The 17,008-nt window shown below is 47.0% G+C and overlaps 1 protein-coding gene across 14 annotated transcripts in view; it reads right to left on the reverse strand.

The window, feature by feature from the left end:
* prom1a (prominin 1a) overlaps nucleotides 1-13,361 on the reverse strand; it is a 71,871-nt gene extending 58,510 nt beyond the window's left edge. For all 14 annotated transcript variants that reach the window (XR_011311031.1, XR_011311028.1, XR_011311029.1 and 11 more), the window contains exon 1: nucleotides 13,049-13,361. Coding sequence is in view for 10 of the 14 variants with exons in the window: in XM_069701712.1 (XP_069557813.1) it covers nucleotides 13,049-13,325 (277 nt within the window). In the remaining 4 variants the exon portion in view is untranslated. The remainder of the gene's footprint in view (nucleotides 1-13,048) is intronic.
* Nucleotides 13,362-17,008: the final 3,647 nt, after the last annotated feature.

Here is a 17,008-nt window from a genome sequence, read left to right on the forward strand (position 1 = left end):
TAGAAATGGTTCCTTTAAAGCATTTCCCCCAACTGTTATAAATGTCGTTAAAAAACGTAATTCCTTCATTTTATTTGAATTTGCGTGTGCGCGTCTCGGGAGCTCACTTGTTTGTATCAGAGCTCGGTGTGAAAACAACTCTGCACAGGGTAAACACCCTGTTACCATAGAATCTGTAGCTATGGAGAGACAATCTGGCTTAACTTTACACAGCCAAAGGATAGGAGGAGGAGAGGACACACACACACACACACACACACACACACACACACACACACACACACACACACACACACACACAAAACACTGCGAGGCGGAGAGGTTTTTAATTTAAAACTGCTAATCTTTTACCTCAGTGACTTGGTAACAATGTTCCCACTGACGACATGTGAAGACTTAAACTGAATTGAGAGGTTGCGTGTGTGTGTGTGTGTGTGTGTGTGTGTGTGTGTGTGTGTGTGTGTGTGTGTGTGTGTGTGTGTGTGTGTGTGTGTGTGTGTGCGCGCGTGCGCGTCCGTCTCTTTCTTTTGTAATCCACGACGGTGTAACTAATAAAAAAGGTATTAGTTGGACTGGACGACTTAACCTGCTACGAGGAAAGTTATCCCTCACATTTCAATTAAAAACAAGAAGCTTAATTCAAGCTCGGTTGTTTGATGCCAATGTTAAGTCATCACGCACGCGCGCACACGCACACACACACACACAAAATGGGTGAATTTCTTTTCCACCCATTTACATACAGTAAATGTGTGCGGGGAGGGGGGTGGGGGGTGGAGAGCGCTCCCGTGTAAACAGCCGAGTCTCTCGGCGACACGTTACAGCTGGAGTCCCACACGCCACTTGGTACCGCTCTCGCACGGAAGCCAGATAAACCCGAGACGTCACTCCGGAAACAAAACCCGCACGCTCGGATACGTGCCGATTTAAAATGTAGATTCTGCGACGTGCTGGTGGTGTAAACGCGATCCGATCTGCACATTTAGTATGTTAATAGACTCGACAGCCTTCCCTCGTGTGGAGATCGCACTGATGGGAAGAAGGAGGACGGGGTGGGGGGGGGGTGCAAACACATGCAGATATAAATAAATCTGAGCGACATGGCAACAGACACTGATAAACCATGTAATATTGCACGGGGAACTTGATATTATCTTGCCCCGCTCGCTTTGTGGAATGGCCGAATGAATTTAGTGCACTGGAGCTGATAATAAGTAGACTCACGTGGCTGTTCAGATACGGACAGTACCGCGTGTTAAACTGCGTATTATTATTCTGGTATATCAGGGGAATAAGATGATTTTTTTTTTTTTTTTTAATTTTGTATTATTTTGCAGATGGTTGTCCAACAAAAAACAAAAGTTCTGACAAACGATCTGACCCGGGTAAACGACGTCCCGGATTAACATCGGCTCATCGAGGCTGAAGCCGTGCCGCAGAGGCGGCAATGACAGACAGGAGCTGCGACCTGCAGACTGTGAAGACTGACCAACCAGAGGAGACAATCTGGCGTCCACCTGCCGACGGATAACACGAGGAAAACAGACGTGTCCGGAGCCGGAGCTTCCCCGGGAAGACCACACACACACACAAAAAAACCAAAAAAAACAACATTTATTTTAGCCAGATTCCTGTTAAAAAAAAAAAGAAAAGAAAAGAAGGTGGATTTGCCGAGTCGTGAAAAAAAAAACAAGCTTCTCTGCGGAGGAAACCGATCTACCTGTGCAAAGATTGAGCAGATTGATGCATACGATGGTAATCTGTCACACTTGTCATATTTCGGTGCGTGTTAATAATGCAGCAGCGCGCAAACTTGGAAGGAGGTTTTCATTGGTCATTCGCCGATTGTCTGCCGCTGCCTCCGGGGTTCGGTGGAGTTCAGACGGTCTTATGTTACGATCTAAAGAACACGGACGCCGAACAGGAAAACGACAACCGCGTCAGTCTGGACCGAGTGCGCGTTCCGTGCAAAACGGGAAGCGCCCACGTAAACAAAGGGCTGGTCGGTATTGATCCGAAAGCCCCTCGGGATCGATGTTTATTTCCTTGAAGGAGCCTTCTTGACACGCAGCTTGTCGTTGAGAGCTACATTACACAACCCCAAAAGGTCCTCTCCGAGCCGTGACACAAATGGGGAGGGGGGGTGGGGGTAGGGGTGGTAACCCCGAGGCTAAACGGACCCCCCTCCCCTCTTGTCCCCACCCCCACCCCACCCCACCCCACCGTCCCCGTCATCGCCCGCACATCTGCAATTACCACTCGCCACGTCCCCAGAGTGGACTCGTAGCGGCCACCGCTGCGCCCGCCGACGAAGCGGAAACAAAAGGGGGACAGAGGACGCATGACTTGCCATCCATCCATTCAGCCCGGGCCGGGCCGCTCGCTTCGTCTCGCCTCTCCTGCTTGGCTTCCCCCGGCCCTGACCCAAATATGACGGCCCCGCCGAATGAAACGCGGCTTCAGCAGCACCCGGGGAAGTGACAAGCTCTTTCTCCAACGGCCCTCCCTCTATTTCTTTCTCTTTCTTTTTTTCTTCTTTCTTCTCCCCCTTTCCTTGTCTCTTTAAATAAGCCGATACCTCCGCAGCCTTTCTTGCCACGCCAATCTTTTGATTTTCTTTGATTTTTTTTTTTTCTCTACCTGTGCTCTCACTCCGCCTCCGCCAACGTTTCTCATCTGCTCCCTTGTCAGATAGCTGGGAGCTTAAGCCGATGGTGGCATTACAATATTACCTTGAAAACGTCTGAAACGTTCAACTTATCTTAACGCCGCAGCTCTTATCTCCCCCTTACTTTAGTCTGTTAATAATGCCAGCCGCTTAGCGAGGCGAGCTTTCCAAACGAGATGCATCACTTTTCTCTCGGGCCCGTTCGCTCTATCGATCTGCTCTTTCCTCATTGTACGCCAAAGACACTTCGACACTCCCCGACGGCTTCGACTGTAAACCCGAGTGGCTTTTTCGATTTCGAAAAGGTGTCGGGCGATATTGCGACGGACTCGTGCGGCGCGCTGCTTTAAATTCAACAGTTTGCTCCGTTTCAGCCAAACGCAACCGAAGCCGCCTTTTTCGGCGGCGCTCCTCTAATTACGAAAGCATTTGTGTGAAGTGCCGGTGACCTCGACGCCCTTCGCCGGTAACCGAACGCGGCGCCGGACGAGACCCCAGAAAAACAAAACGCTTTATGTGGGTCGCGCTCGGGGTGTCTGCGAGTCTGGATAACAAACTCTTCCCGGCGGAAGTGTCGTCGCGGGCAGTAACCGAATCTGCGACATTAGTGGAGATTTTAATTGGTAAAAGCCGGTAGATAATCGAAACGCATTAACTCAGATTCCTGTTTGTTCCATTGTTGCGTGTTTCCCCATTTCTTCCCCCCACCTTCTTCATTTCCTGTCAGCTCTCTATTGTCGTCTAATTAAGGCAACGCGGTTCCTCCAAAAATACTTAAAAAATGTTTTTTTTTTTTTTTAATTAGGAAGACAATTTTTCATTTTGCTTTCAGAAAGCTGAAAGCTTGATGAGGGCAGGTCAAAGGGTAGCGGCTGTTACTAACGGACGCTTGCTCCGTGTCATAACCCTTGACCTCCGACACCCGGATCGCCGAGGCCGCCTGCAGCGCCGCACCACCGGTAAGCAAAAGGCCCGATGACGTCACGCAGATGAACGCACGTACACATAAAAGCTGAAAAGCTACGATGTCACTTTTGAGTTTTGAACGTCACACAAATCGTTGCGTCTTTCAATTCCAAAGAGAAACGCGGCGCTTTGTCTTTCGCATCCGCGTCGCCATTTCTTGAGACGCTAAGCTGAATCTCGACTCGAAAAGGTTTCCCGGTTTCGGAGCTGAAGCGGGGTTGAGCTGCCGGTTGTTTGGAGCTGAACAGAATGTTAAACTCGCCTGACTTTCACAGCTTTACTTTTTCAAATAGCGGTTGTTTTTTTGTTGAATGTGTTAAGCCGCTGCCTGTCTCTCGCTGTCTCATCCATTTCATCAATTCGTTTTATGCAGGCAAACCCGTTTCTCTCATTTAAACTGGCAATTTATTGATACCGTGCCCATATTCCCCCCCGACAATGATTATTTGTCGTTTCCCCCGTCGGCGTTGAATAATCTGTTCGGTTCCCGCGTCATCAAACATTTCCGTTCGTCTCGTGTCACTTCAGACGAGATGACTGAGTCATTCGGGATTGAAGCGGTTCACTCGGAGCCGGCCACCTCGTCTGTCTCGCTGAGCCTTCAGAAAGACTAATCCCAGATTTGTGGATCCATTTCAAGAGTAACAACATGGAGCTGAAGGCTATTTTGATATCTATTCACAGGACCGGAGCTGCGGGGCGGGGGAATTAAAGTGCCGCACAATATTACTTTTTGTGTTGCGATTGTGCGCCGTGATCTTTTCAAACAAAGCCGGGTCAGCGGCGGCGGCGGCTTAAACGTGAGACAAACCTGTTGTGTGGTGACGGGGGAATTAGCCGCTCGCGTCCCTCGGCCCGCTCCGCGTTTCCAAGACGGGGAGTCGGCAGTCGCGTTTCCGTCACCGACCTCTCGACTGTCAGCCGCGGAGCTTCGAGGCTCGGCGGTCACACGGACGCGGGTGCGGCTGCGGTTTGTCAGTGTCGTGCAATACGACTGGTATTTCAGTTTCTGCTGAACAGGGTTTTTTTTTTTTGGTTTTTTTTTACAGAAACATAATCGACTCACCGGGATGTTTTGAGCTCATTTCCCACAGGTGTTCGAATCGTTTCCGATTACATCGCCGCTTCATTTTTTTTTTTTTCTTCGTTTGAGGTGACGTTGCGTCGTCGTCTGCATTGTCAGTCATTTCTTTGTCTATTTCAGTGATAGACGCTCTATATTTAACTCAAATTGATATTTATTTCGGTTATTATTTATGTCACATCCGCCCTGTGCAATTTTGGATTTGAAAACCCTCAAAGGCAAATAAAACCCGGGGGTGGGGGGGGGGGGCAGCCGTCCAATCCTACAGAATAATGGGAGAGCGGCAACGTGATCCCGTTTTCCTCTGCGTGTCAAGAGCCTGTGGACGTCGCGGAGGCCACAACAAACATTTGCTCCCGCTGAACTGCTTCTCAACAAATATCTGAAACTTTTTAAATGAAACTGGGAAAAAAAAAAAAAAAAAAAAAAAAAATCCACCCGGACTCGATAATTACTTGGAAACTGGATATCTCTCACCCGGCGGGTCAGCCGACGTCGGCCGCGTTTCATTCATCCAGCACCGCGGACAAGAACATAAATATGGAAACTGCATTTGCCGTGTTTTAATATTAAAGCTGCGTCTTCATTCATACGCTGCAGCAGACGGCACCCCCGACACGTAATGAGAAGGGCTTTAGAGGACGACAACAACGCGTCGCACTAATTGGACTAAACCGATGATTCTTAACCGTCGAGCTGCGAGCCGGCGACCGTGATGCCAGTGTTGGCTGCTGGCCCCGTCTTAAAGGTCCCACATTGTATAATATTTCCATTTGTTTTGGGATTACAGAGCAGGTGAAGGTGCGGTACAGATGCTGTGAAAGTGTCAAAAAGAAATGCACGCAGCCCGCATTCTTCCGTCAGTTTGCGATGTCACAAACTTGCTCGTGTCATATGTCCGACCTCGGCACGACCCGCTGACCTTTCATGTCGGAAAAAAAACCCCAAAAAAAACAACAATGGAGCTGGTCATTCTGCTGTGGAGCAAGGAGATCACACGACTGGAGAAAACTTGTGATTGGCCCCGATGTGTGTCACTCAAAAAGACAGCCAGCCAATCAGAAGAGAGGATCATTGACATCAGTGCGCCTTAAAGACACGGACGCAAGGACAGCCTGTTCTCAGTAGAGCTCATCAGAAAAGCTTAAGAGAGATGTAAGACGATAGTGAGATGGTTTTTGAATCTCACGACCACAAAAATATCTTCGTATGGACGTCAAAACTGCAAATAAAACGCAGAAAACGCGCAAAATATGAGACCTTTAACTACCGACTGCTAAGATGTCAATATCTGTCCTTCAAACTCAGAGTATTTTTACAACATGTTTGAAAGGAGATCTTTTAAAGTGGACTCCGCTGCTCTAACCCCTCCTCCTCCTCCTCCTCCTCCTCCTCCCCCACCGCCCGCCTCACTGGTCCGTGAGACCTCTCTTTGCCATCTCGCCGTAAACAACCCGAGAGCAGCGCTCGGCCTCGTTCAGACTAACAGCACCGTGTCAAAAAAAACAAAACGCAGCTTCCTCTTTCCTTTCAACAAGACAACTGCGTTAGTGAAGCGCCGCTGAACACGACTCCAGGAGAACGCCGGGTCATCGGCCAAACAGAGGCTGCAGCCACGACATTACGTGCATGGATAAAACCGAGTTCTAGCGGTGCGAGGCGCCCTGCGTTGCTGCGATGAGGGTTTTTTTTTTTTTTTTTTTTTTTTTTTCCAAGGGAGCTCGAGCTCTTTTGTCTTGTTGTCTTGATATTTTTTTTTTTTTTTAAATCATGAAGTTTTCAGTTGCTGTTTTTGAGTGTTTAGTTGTGAACCTTGGGAGCATTTTTTTTTTCTGAAATCACCCCCACCCCTCTCCCACCCCCACCCGCCCCACCACTCTACCGGCTGGAAACCATCTGCGACAAAGTCTCCACAAACATATAAGTAAGTCTGCCTGCACAGTTCACGTCGGTCGGACCTTTTAACCCCCCCCCCCCCCACCAGCTCCCACTGCACCACCGGGAACGTCCTCGCTCAGCAGGACGAACGCGGTTACGAAAGTGCCCGTTCAAACCGGCTCCGCTCTTTACATTTCGACGTGGTGCCGCCACGAAGGTGTCAGACATTTCCATTTCACTTCACTGCATCTCCGACGTCCTCGATAAAACCAGAAATAGCAGAAATAAGACACCAGCCCATCATTTTCAGCGCAAACTCCGTCACGGATGTTTTGGCTGATTTGGTGTTATGAATGGAGAAAGGATTCGGATCTGTCAAACATTATGATTGTAAATTTAAGCCCCTTTGGGAGATCATCACAAACTCTAATGGTAATCTCCACAGATGTGCCTTCTGCTCAGGAAATCTCTAATTAGGAAAATGTTCAACTGGCTGGAAAAATGCTGAAAAAAATAACGACTTTAGTTTCCCTCCTTTTCTCCCGGCACGCCCCGGACTATAAGATTTGTGTTTGCGGTCCGCCCTCCTCCGCCCGAGACGTCAGTGTGCAGGGGGTCAGTGACGCGCTGGCGCTCACACACTCGGTATCTTGCTCAAGGACACTTCAGCGGAACATATGCTCGCCGTCAAAGGGCTCGGGCCGCGACCTTCCGGTTGAAGGACACTCCCTGTAATCACTTTAGCACTGCGCCGTGGTCCGACAGAGCCCGCGGCACCAACCCGGCATCGCGCTCGTGTGCTACGGGTGACCTGTGGGCACACGCAATCCATTATCTAACTCTGGAATTTTTTTTTTTTTTTTTTGGTTCAGTCAAATTAAACCCCGGAGAGTGAACAGCCTCAGCTGGATTCAAGGTCAAAACACCACAACCGATCCTGACAGCGCTTCCTTCCTCTGAATATAAGTGCTCTTATTCGGGAACCAAACAGCGTCCAGAATGTGATAATATATCCAAATATGTGAGACTGGTAATATCAGATTTTTTTTTTTTAGGATGAATTAATGAGGGACGGACTGCTGCAGTAGAATCTAAAAACAAATTCATTTTCTTCACAATCAGCAAAGTCTCAACATTTTCATCTTGAACAAACATCCTGAATCCTGTCATCTCCTGACATTTTCTGTTTTACCACCAGTGATTTGTTATGCTTATAATTTGGTTCTTGATTAATTTAATAGGCTTTAATGATGTTAATCAGGTTTTATATATATTATGTTCAAATTTGTTAAACAGTGTGAGTGTAAACAATAATCAGTGTAGCTTGTTCAATATTATTTAAGGTCACAGAAAGTTGACAAACATGACAAACAGGCCCGTCAATCAAACAGACAGCCCCCCCCCCCTTTCGCCCTCCCTCCCCCAAACACACCGCTGCTTTTTGAGCCTTAATATCTCATTAATGATGGGATGATTTTCAGATGGACCGACAGAAATCTAATAAGAAAGAGTCCCTTTAGTGAAAAGCACCCAAATAACTTGTGGGAAAAAAATAATTGTCTTTGTTTTTCACGTGGGAACTTGAATGGGAGTCCGTGGAGCCGGAGGCTTTTTGGAGCCAACCACTAGTGGCCTTTTGGTGGTATTGCAGTTTAGGGCACGTTTCGCCATTTGCCTAATTTTTCTGACCCAGAAGCTACATCCGCTTTTATTTACAGTCGATGGTGGTTACCAGGCAAAGAAAGTCTGAACATACTTTCTGTCCTACGAATGATAATCACCCACCGGCTATATTTATATTTCGCCTCAGACGTTTCTAATGATATTTCACGTGTAGATTTATTAACTGCATGTTTACTACTTGGGGAAACGTGTTAAGTCCCAGTAAACCTTAGGTGGGTATGCAGTAATCTATGAAAGAGAGAGCAATCTGGCACAAATTTCCCAAAACTTGACCCTTATTTTCCAGCACAGTTGAGTTTCATAAGCATTTAAAGAGACTCTTCTTAATCGATATTTCCTCCTCGGAGCATTAAAAAAAAAAAAAAAAAAAAAAAAGTATATATAATTCCAGTGAATCTCCGATGCACCTCACGAAGCGCTTCGATCTCATCTCTGTCCTCGGTGAGAAATCTTTTGAAGTGTTTCTTTCATGTCTCCGTGTCCTTCACTTGAACACCAAAGTCGCTTCATGCCTCTGTGCCGCAGGTAAAAAAAAAAAAAAAAAAATCATAAAAAAAAAACCCATCCCGCATTCCCTTTTGATGAGTGTTAAAAAAAAAAAAAAAAAAAACATGACGTGAGAGCATATAACCTGAACTGTAATACGAATCCGCCTCGCGAGTCAGAAACGTGTGAACCGAAACCCCCGCCGGCCGTGATCGCTGCCGACGGGTTTCCCTGGCAACCGCCACTTTTCCTTGAATTAACGCCACATTTCCACCCCGTCCTCCGTCGTCACCACCTGAAACGCGATTTCCTCGAGGAGAGGAGAGTACAGACGCTAATGAGAAAACTCTTTCCAGCAGGGGATCTGCTGCGTGGCATCGTCTCCCCAGACGAGCTCGCCCACAGGCACCGAATGGTACACTTGAAACTGCAAAAAGGAGCTTAATGCACCCCTGTTTTTTAAGTGGTGTCTGACTTTACACCAAGAACAATATTTAAGCACGAAAAACTGAAGGAGAGAGGCTTAAAAATCACATTTATATGTTAAAATTGACTGTTTTTAATTCATGAATTTGGGTGGAAAATATTGTTGATGTCTATCTGAAGACATGTTTCCGAAGCAAAGCCAAGGGGTCTGATATTCCCAGCTGTTTGTGGCGGAGCTGCTGGGATCAGTCATTCTTAAAAGGTCTCTTACACACCAGAAAATAAAACCACTTTTTAAACTGTTAAACGTTGTGAACGAGCTGCCTTTTTTTTGGTTTCGTTTTTGCTTTTAGAGACTCGTCGTCGTGTCAGATCAGTTTATAAAAAAAAAAAAAATTAAAAAAAAAAGCTTTTTCCCGCTCGCAGGCGCGAAAGGAGATTTAAAAAAAATAAAATAAAATAAAATAAACTCTCTGTGACCAGCAGATTCCCTCCTTTCATTAAGTCTCATTCATGTCGCAAGTGCGGATAAATAAAGTGAACATCCGCGCCAGCAAACAGGAATGCAACGAGCAGCTTTCGTGTAATATTCGGGCGGCGGAAACAGATCAACTTTTTCATCTCGCAGCGTTTTATTTATTTGTTGATTGTTTTTTGTTTGTTTTGCCTCTGCCGCACCACATTCATCACATAAGACCAGGTCTCTGTTTGAAACTGTGTATGTCCTGATCCCTGCGTGCACGCTGCCGAGAGAGTGTGCAGGTGTGATGGTGATGGTGGTGGTGGTGGTGGATATACTCCAGAAATACTGGAGAACGCGTCGCTGCTCGTTCGCTCCGCGTGGGAGTCGACGACAAGACGCTTTGTTGCCTCTCCGCTAATAAACACCTCCGAATAACATTCTCCGATATTCTCCGATAGAGAACCGATGAGGTTTCAGCGAATGAAAACTAACAGGAAATATGCTTGAATTAAAGGGACTAAAATGCACCGGCGGAAGGCGTGTAGGTTCTGGAGAACGGCGTCGGTAAGTGCGGCGACAGGCGGGGAGGGAGGGGGGGCAAAGAGTCGCGTTTCGGGATTTTTTTTTTTGCGTTCGAGTCGGGTGATCAGGAACAATTCACAGACGAGCGAAAGCCGATCGGCGTCGGCCGAGCGCCTCGAACTCAAAAAAAAAGAAAAGAAAACCCCTCAAACGCAGATGTCCAGATCTGCACACGGAGTCGTTACGTACGAGAGTTTCAGTTCATTTTATATCTGCGACCTGTTGAAATGCCGACATCGTCGGTGGATCGCGGCGGCCGCGTCTGTTCTCCCGCGCACACAGCTCGTTCGCTGCGGCTAACGTTGGCTCGTTTCGGGCCGAGCGGCGAACCTCCGCGGCCGAAGCGCAAAAAAAAAAAAAAAAAAAACCCCCGCAGTTCCACAAATGGCCTCTCGGGGGCACCGAACCGCAGACGGTGAATAAAAGCGGACGTCGCTTCCGGCTCCGAAAACAGAAGCGCCACAAATCGCATTGCCGCCGACATCACGGCCCCCGGTGTCTTTTTTTTTTTTTGGGGGGGTGGGGTGGGGGCGTGTCTGTTTGACTGACGTCTATATGCAGCAAACAGCCTCATCTTTAATATGGATATATTCTACGTCCGCGGTGTTCAATCCGAAACTCCTCCGCTCGTGACTTATTCCATCGCTGCAGCTCAGATCCTGATTTATTTTTTATTTTTTTTAAAACGTGACGTGTGTTTCCCACGAAAACAAAACCAGGATGTGGCGCCGTGGAAACGCACGATGCCAGTTCCTGATCCTTTTTTTTTTGTTAAGTAGTGAAATGAGTCGCTGAGACGAGGCAACTTCCCACAGACGATCGGAAACACGAGGCACAAACACTGAATATCTACATTTCTTTCGTTTTGTTATTTCTGACATTTAAAGACAGTTAAGCAACCAGCTGCAGCCAAACTGTCGCTGTAATCCAGATCCGGACGTGAACAGCTGTCCAACAGCTCTGGATGGAAGTAATCCGCTCGGCGAGCGAGACCTCGTGCCTTACTTTACTCCACACAACAAAAAAACAAAAAAACAAAAAAAAAACAGAGAAAGTTGCCGTTCAGTCTAAATCTTCATTGTGTTTTGGGGGGTGAACTGTCCATTTTAAAGGAGATGCGATTTGAAGACTGCCTCGGAGACGAACGGCACTTGTGTGTGTGTGTGTGTGTGTGTGTGTGTGTGTGGGGGGGGGGGTTGTTGTTGTTGTTTTTTGGGTTGTTTTTTTGTTGCAGTTTTTTGGCCGGAGGATTCAGTGATTCACCCTTTAAATGTCTGCTCGGAAGACGGCTCGCACTGCCGGCTCACCGCGGGCCGAGGAGAAGAGACACCCACGTCCAGCCGGCCTCGGCGGGAGCGCCGCTCTTTCGACATCCGCACCGCCTCCGGCCACAAACCGCCGGACCGGAAGCGCGCGTCTCCTTCCCTCGCTCGTCTTCTGGGTTCCAGCGCAACTCCCAACAAACGGGATCGGTGCGGACACGTTTGTTGGGAGGAGCTGCGAGGCTTCCGACGAAACCATCAAAAGCAGCAGATTGAAAATCTCCCTGCGCGTGCGCCGCTTCTATTAATAAGCAGATTTGTTTATTAGATTATGATTAGCCCCCCCCCTCCCCCCCGACACACACACACCTCCAAAATAGGAATCTCTGAGTCTCTCCAATCAAAGACACGACAATGCGTCTGTCTGCAGTTGAACCAGCAGCCTTCACACGTGACCTCCATCCTCCGCCATCCTCCGCCTCGCATCGCTCGGTGGGTTGCACCCATGAATGAACTAACAACTTCACTGAGCAGTGGTCTGTCTGCTCCACATAGGATTTAGGGCCGTGAGGGCCGTGAGGGCCCCCCCCCCCCCAGTGCTGGTGACAAACTGGAAAACTAAAAGGCCAACAACATATGGCGCAGGGGCTTATGGGATTACTCAATTAACAAGGTGACTCAGGGAGCTCCTAATCTGCAAAATGTTCCGACGGAGCGTGGACACACAAGACTGTGACGCAAAGGAAGAGGGGGGAGGGGGGGGGGAGCCGCATCTTAGTAGCACCCACGACACAATTAAAACACACAGGTTAGGTTTGATCGTGTTAAATGAAGAGCCACGCGCGTCGAGGCTGCAACAAACGCTGACTCGTTTGCGCACGCGCGCAGACCAAAAACGGCGCGCGAACCGGCCGCCGCGCACGTGATGCCGTCAAGCAAGATGTTCATTAATTGCGGTTATCCCGACGCCAAAAAGTGCGCTCCCCCCCCCCCCTCCACCTCCTCCAAAGAGCGCTGCTCCGCGCGCAAAACAGGACGCGCGCGGCACGGAAGGGACGTGACGCGCAGAGAGATACAAATCCGCAAAGTGGACCACCTTTTTTTTTTTTTCCACGCAATACATCCGCTTAAAACAGGGAGCTGCTGATTCAGGATCATTCAGAAAAAAAAACAACTAAATTGAAACATATTTGGGTGCAGTTAAAAGTGACAACTGTGATTTTCTTTAAGGAGAAAAAAAATTAAAAAAAGTCCCGTTTGAGATCCAGTGGAAAAAAAAAAAAAAGGTGTGATTAGGATACAGCTGATCCGTTTATTTTGTTGTTGTTGTTGTTGTTATATTCCAGAAACCAGGACAGGATCGAGTGTTTTAAATACCTCACTGACAATTCACCAGATGGTTAACAGCTGATAGAAGCGAGTAGAAGTAACTAGGACTCCTCCCCGGGATCTCGTGCATTTCATACAAGATGTCACAGTTATTGCCAATTCCTCCAGGGTTCCCGTGTATCTGCTGTGCTGTAGCTGCGAGACCGGACGAGGACGCTTACCTTGTGGAAACGCGTTGGGTTGCACCGCGTACAGAAACGCGTGCACCATGTGGAACAGAATCCCTATCGGTCCCGGTTCGTAGTGGGCCAGTGTCTCGTAAACTCCCGCAGGCACGTAACCGAAATCCAACTTTCCCGGGGGTGGGAGTCTCCGCGGCTCCGTCTCCAGCTGGAGTTCGCCGGACGTGGAAAGCACCCAGAGCAGCAGCAGCAGCAGCGGCAGCAGCGGCGGCGACGGCCGCCGCAGCAGCAACCGCGTCCCGGTCTTCCACCACATCGTGTCCGAACCGGAGTCCGACCTGTCGTCGAAACCTGGAGTTTGCGGGGGGGGGGGGGGGGGGGGGGGGGGGGGGGGGGGGGGGGGGGGGGGGGGGGGGGGGGGGGGGGGGGGGGGGGGGGGGGGGAAGCGAGTAAACTAGACGGTGCGCCGCGTGGATTCTGGTGCTCCTCGGTCGGAGGGGAAGGAGGAAGGGGGCGAGAGTAGATAGAAAAAAGTGTTCCGTTGGATGGACCGCGGCTTTTCAAGTCCGGCTGCCCGCGGAGAGACTCCTTCTGAGCATCGTTCCCCGCCGTCTGAGGCTCCTCGGCGGACGCAAAAAAAAAAAGCCCACCGGGGCGATCTTCTCCTCCGTCTCCGCTCCCTTCGATGTCGTTCAGACGAGCGCAGCCTGTCGATTCCGCTCCAGCATCTGTGCGCACGGGGATGCGCTGCGTCACGGGAGCGGGCGGGGGGGTGGGAGGCGATGCGCGCCGCCGTCACGTCTGATGTCCAGAGGGGAGGGGGTGGGGGGAGAGGGAGAGAGAAAGCGCTCCTCCTGCCGGGGAGAGAGGAGGGCGGGATGCTGGAGGACAGCAACATCTCGCGTTTCGAATCTGATAGTTATAATGGGAGTTAAATCCTCTTCTATATTACGAAGATAATATAGAAGAGGATTTGCATCAGCAAAATATAAAGATATTTGCTGATCAGGACTTTTTCAACTTCAACAACAAATTGATTTGATTTTTGATAAAGTTCTTTATGAAGAAAAATGTATAAATAAAATAAAAAAAAAGTTGTGTTCCAGCTTCTCGAATGTGACATTTTTTTTTGCTGCTTTTCTGTTTATTATACAATTTCTGGGTGAATATTTTGGTGTTTTGATTGAAAATATTGAAAGATGTCACTGTGGGCGATGGTTGATTACATTGGTATTTTTTTTTTTTTTTTTGTATTTTCTTGTATGTCATTCCGTTTGAATACGTTTCAGGAGAACGCGTCCCACAACCAGGTTTCTCTCCCATACTTTCCTAACAGGAGCTCTCTGTCTTCACGACCTTTGACCTCTTTTCCACCCCAGGGGGCGGACAGAGGATACCTGCGGGGACACCACCGAGGCACGAGGTGATTGGCGGAGCGGCGAACAGGTGGGCTCTGCTTCTGTCTCTTTACACAATAACGTCCTTGTCCTTCTCTCTGGAGCACATGCACTGTAAAAAAAAAATAATAATTCAGTGGGCTAGTAAATATCACAAAAATAGAAAGTTAATTCACATTTAACTTTGTTAATATTGAGAAAATACCAATCTGTCCCCCAAATGTAGAATAGAAAATATGTTAAGTATATTCTCCTTTCATGGACGCCGTCGAAGGTTCTGTCTTTTGTAATGTGCAGATTTCTAGGTTTACCATCTGGAAAGAATAAAGATCGCAAAGTTTATTCTGGTGAGCAACGTCAATAGGAGACCATGTTGTTACATTTTCACCACATTTTGGACAACATACTATACTACGACTTTTTTTTTTTTTTTTTTTTTACAGTTTGGACGACATGTTATCTTAACATTTTGGACGAGACGCTTTAGTTTGACTTTTTTATGACATTTTGGACGAGACGCTTTAGTTTGACTTTTTTTTCCAGTGGGACTACTGCTTTGGTATACTTTTTTCCAGTACTACTACTACTACTACTACTACTACTACTACTACTACTACAGCTGGGGTCGTCATCCTCTCTATAGACAACTCGCCAGTGGCTGCGACAGAGCTGGAGCTCGTCTCGGTCCTCCGCGGTAAGAAGATTAGCCCACTAAGGATGTCTGCTGCAGATTTACTCTGCCGGACCTGAACAGGTGCGGTGGCGTCGGGACAGGTGAGGTCATCTGTTGTAATAACTCGGCTCACGTAATTAAAACAAAAAAAACAAAAGCTTCTCTCCGCCTCCCTGTTGTCGGTGAGGGCCGCGACCCTGTGTTTGATAGACTTTGACAAGCAGGAAGACGTTTCAGTGCCCTCCAGAACAGCCACAATTATACCTGAACTTACTTTTGGATTGATTTCATAAACTCTATATAAACAATAAATACATTTATTTACACACGCTTTTGTCATTTGACGTGAAAAATTTCAAATTTTTTTTTTTTTTTTGGTACCAGGTTTATTTCACATGCGATTTAATGTGAAATAATAAATGTATCTGAACAATGTATTGTTTTTGTGCAGTAGAAAATAATGGACTAAACTGTAAGCTGGTAAAAAAAAAAAAAACATCTTCCATTTTTAAATTCTATAAGAACATAAAAGTTACTGGTGCATAAGAGACGATCCACAGGTATCAAACGACTCAATATATTTGAGGAAGAAACTGCTTTTTGTGGAAGTAGAATAAATGTACTCAGAGCAGCCGAGTGAAACTTTAGCTGCAGTTTCACATTTGTACGAATGTTGATTCATTCCGACTCCAAATCGAGGAAGTTGAGTTGAAACAGAACGAAGTCTGACGCTCAAAACGAACCCGTTTCCAAATAAACTCCGCGTTTAAACCGAGAAGAGAAGCCGCGGGACGTCTTTAAAAAGATTAAGGAAAGGAAACGTGGTCGTGCGCACTTCATCCGCAGCGTAAACAAACAAAGAAAAAAAGAACCACAATTAAGAAACAAACTTTTATTATTCCAAATTTCACACGATATCAAGGTAGGAAATTAAATATGGAGTCAAACTGATGCAACAGAGCAGGCAGTGTACGGGACCATCGCAGCTTGTATTAAGAACACTTCTGCCTCGTCTCCGGGAGCCCGGAGCCGGACCCGGTTCTTGATCTCGGAACCGGACCCGACCGCAACGAGGCCGAGCTCCCGTACCGGGGTGGAGACGATACATTCGACAAAAACAAACAAACAAACAAACAAACACATGAAACACCGAGGAGGGTCAGATTTCACGCGCCAAAAAAAGAAATAAAAAAAAGTTATTATCACAACTTGCAGCTCCAAAAATAGAACTATCTTCCTTATTACAATGGTAATAATGAGACATTATAAAGAACCCTTTTCTCCAAAATAGAATCAAATAGAAGCTGATATGTTTGTAAAACACTAAATGCATCTTCAATCTGCTTTAAAAAAAACAAACAAACATGTTTCTGAATGCAACATTAAAACACCGTAATGTATTTATTGAGTATTTATGAAGCGGAAAAGTAGCATTTTATATTCCCAAATAAAGTAATTTATTTAATTAATCTGAACTGATTATTTACAATAAAGATTTGGCTTTTAAATTCAAAAAACTCAAAAAAAGTTAGGAATAATGATACTCTGTTGACACTCGGGCACGTCTGCGTGCGACGAATGAAACGCTTGATGACACAACTATTGTATTTTAGTTTGGTAGATTTTTCATGGCTAATACTTTTTTTTTTTTTTTAGTAAATAACTTCTGTTAACTGTCAGTCAACAAAATATGTCTTTAAAAACACACATGCAAAAAAGAAAAAGAAAACAAAAAAGGCATTTAGTTGTGGAAATATTGCTTCTATCTTCCTAAAACGTAAACATCGGCGCGTTACTCGAGTCGAATGAGGGAACGCGACCGCGTTTTAAAAAAAAAAAAAAAAGGACAAACGCGGTCCATCAGTGCAAACTTTCTCCGGACAGGAAGTAAAAGATGAAATACCGTTTTAGGACACGCGTGTTGTAACT

Source organism: Brachyistius frenatus, unplaced genomic scaffold (genome assembly GCF_029030835.1).
Source record: "Brachyistius frenatus isolate BFR_SWC_R1_liver_20210118 unplaced genomic scaffold, ASM2903083v1 Contig_38, whole genome shotgun sequence".
NCBI classification, from domain to species: Eukaryota; Metazoa; Chordata; class Actinopteri; family Embiotocidae; genus Brachyistius; species Brachyistius frenatus.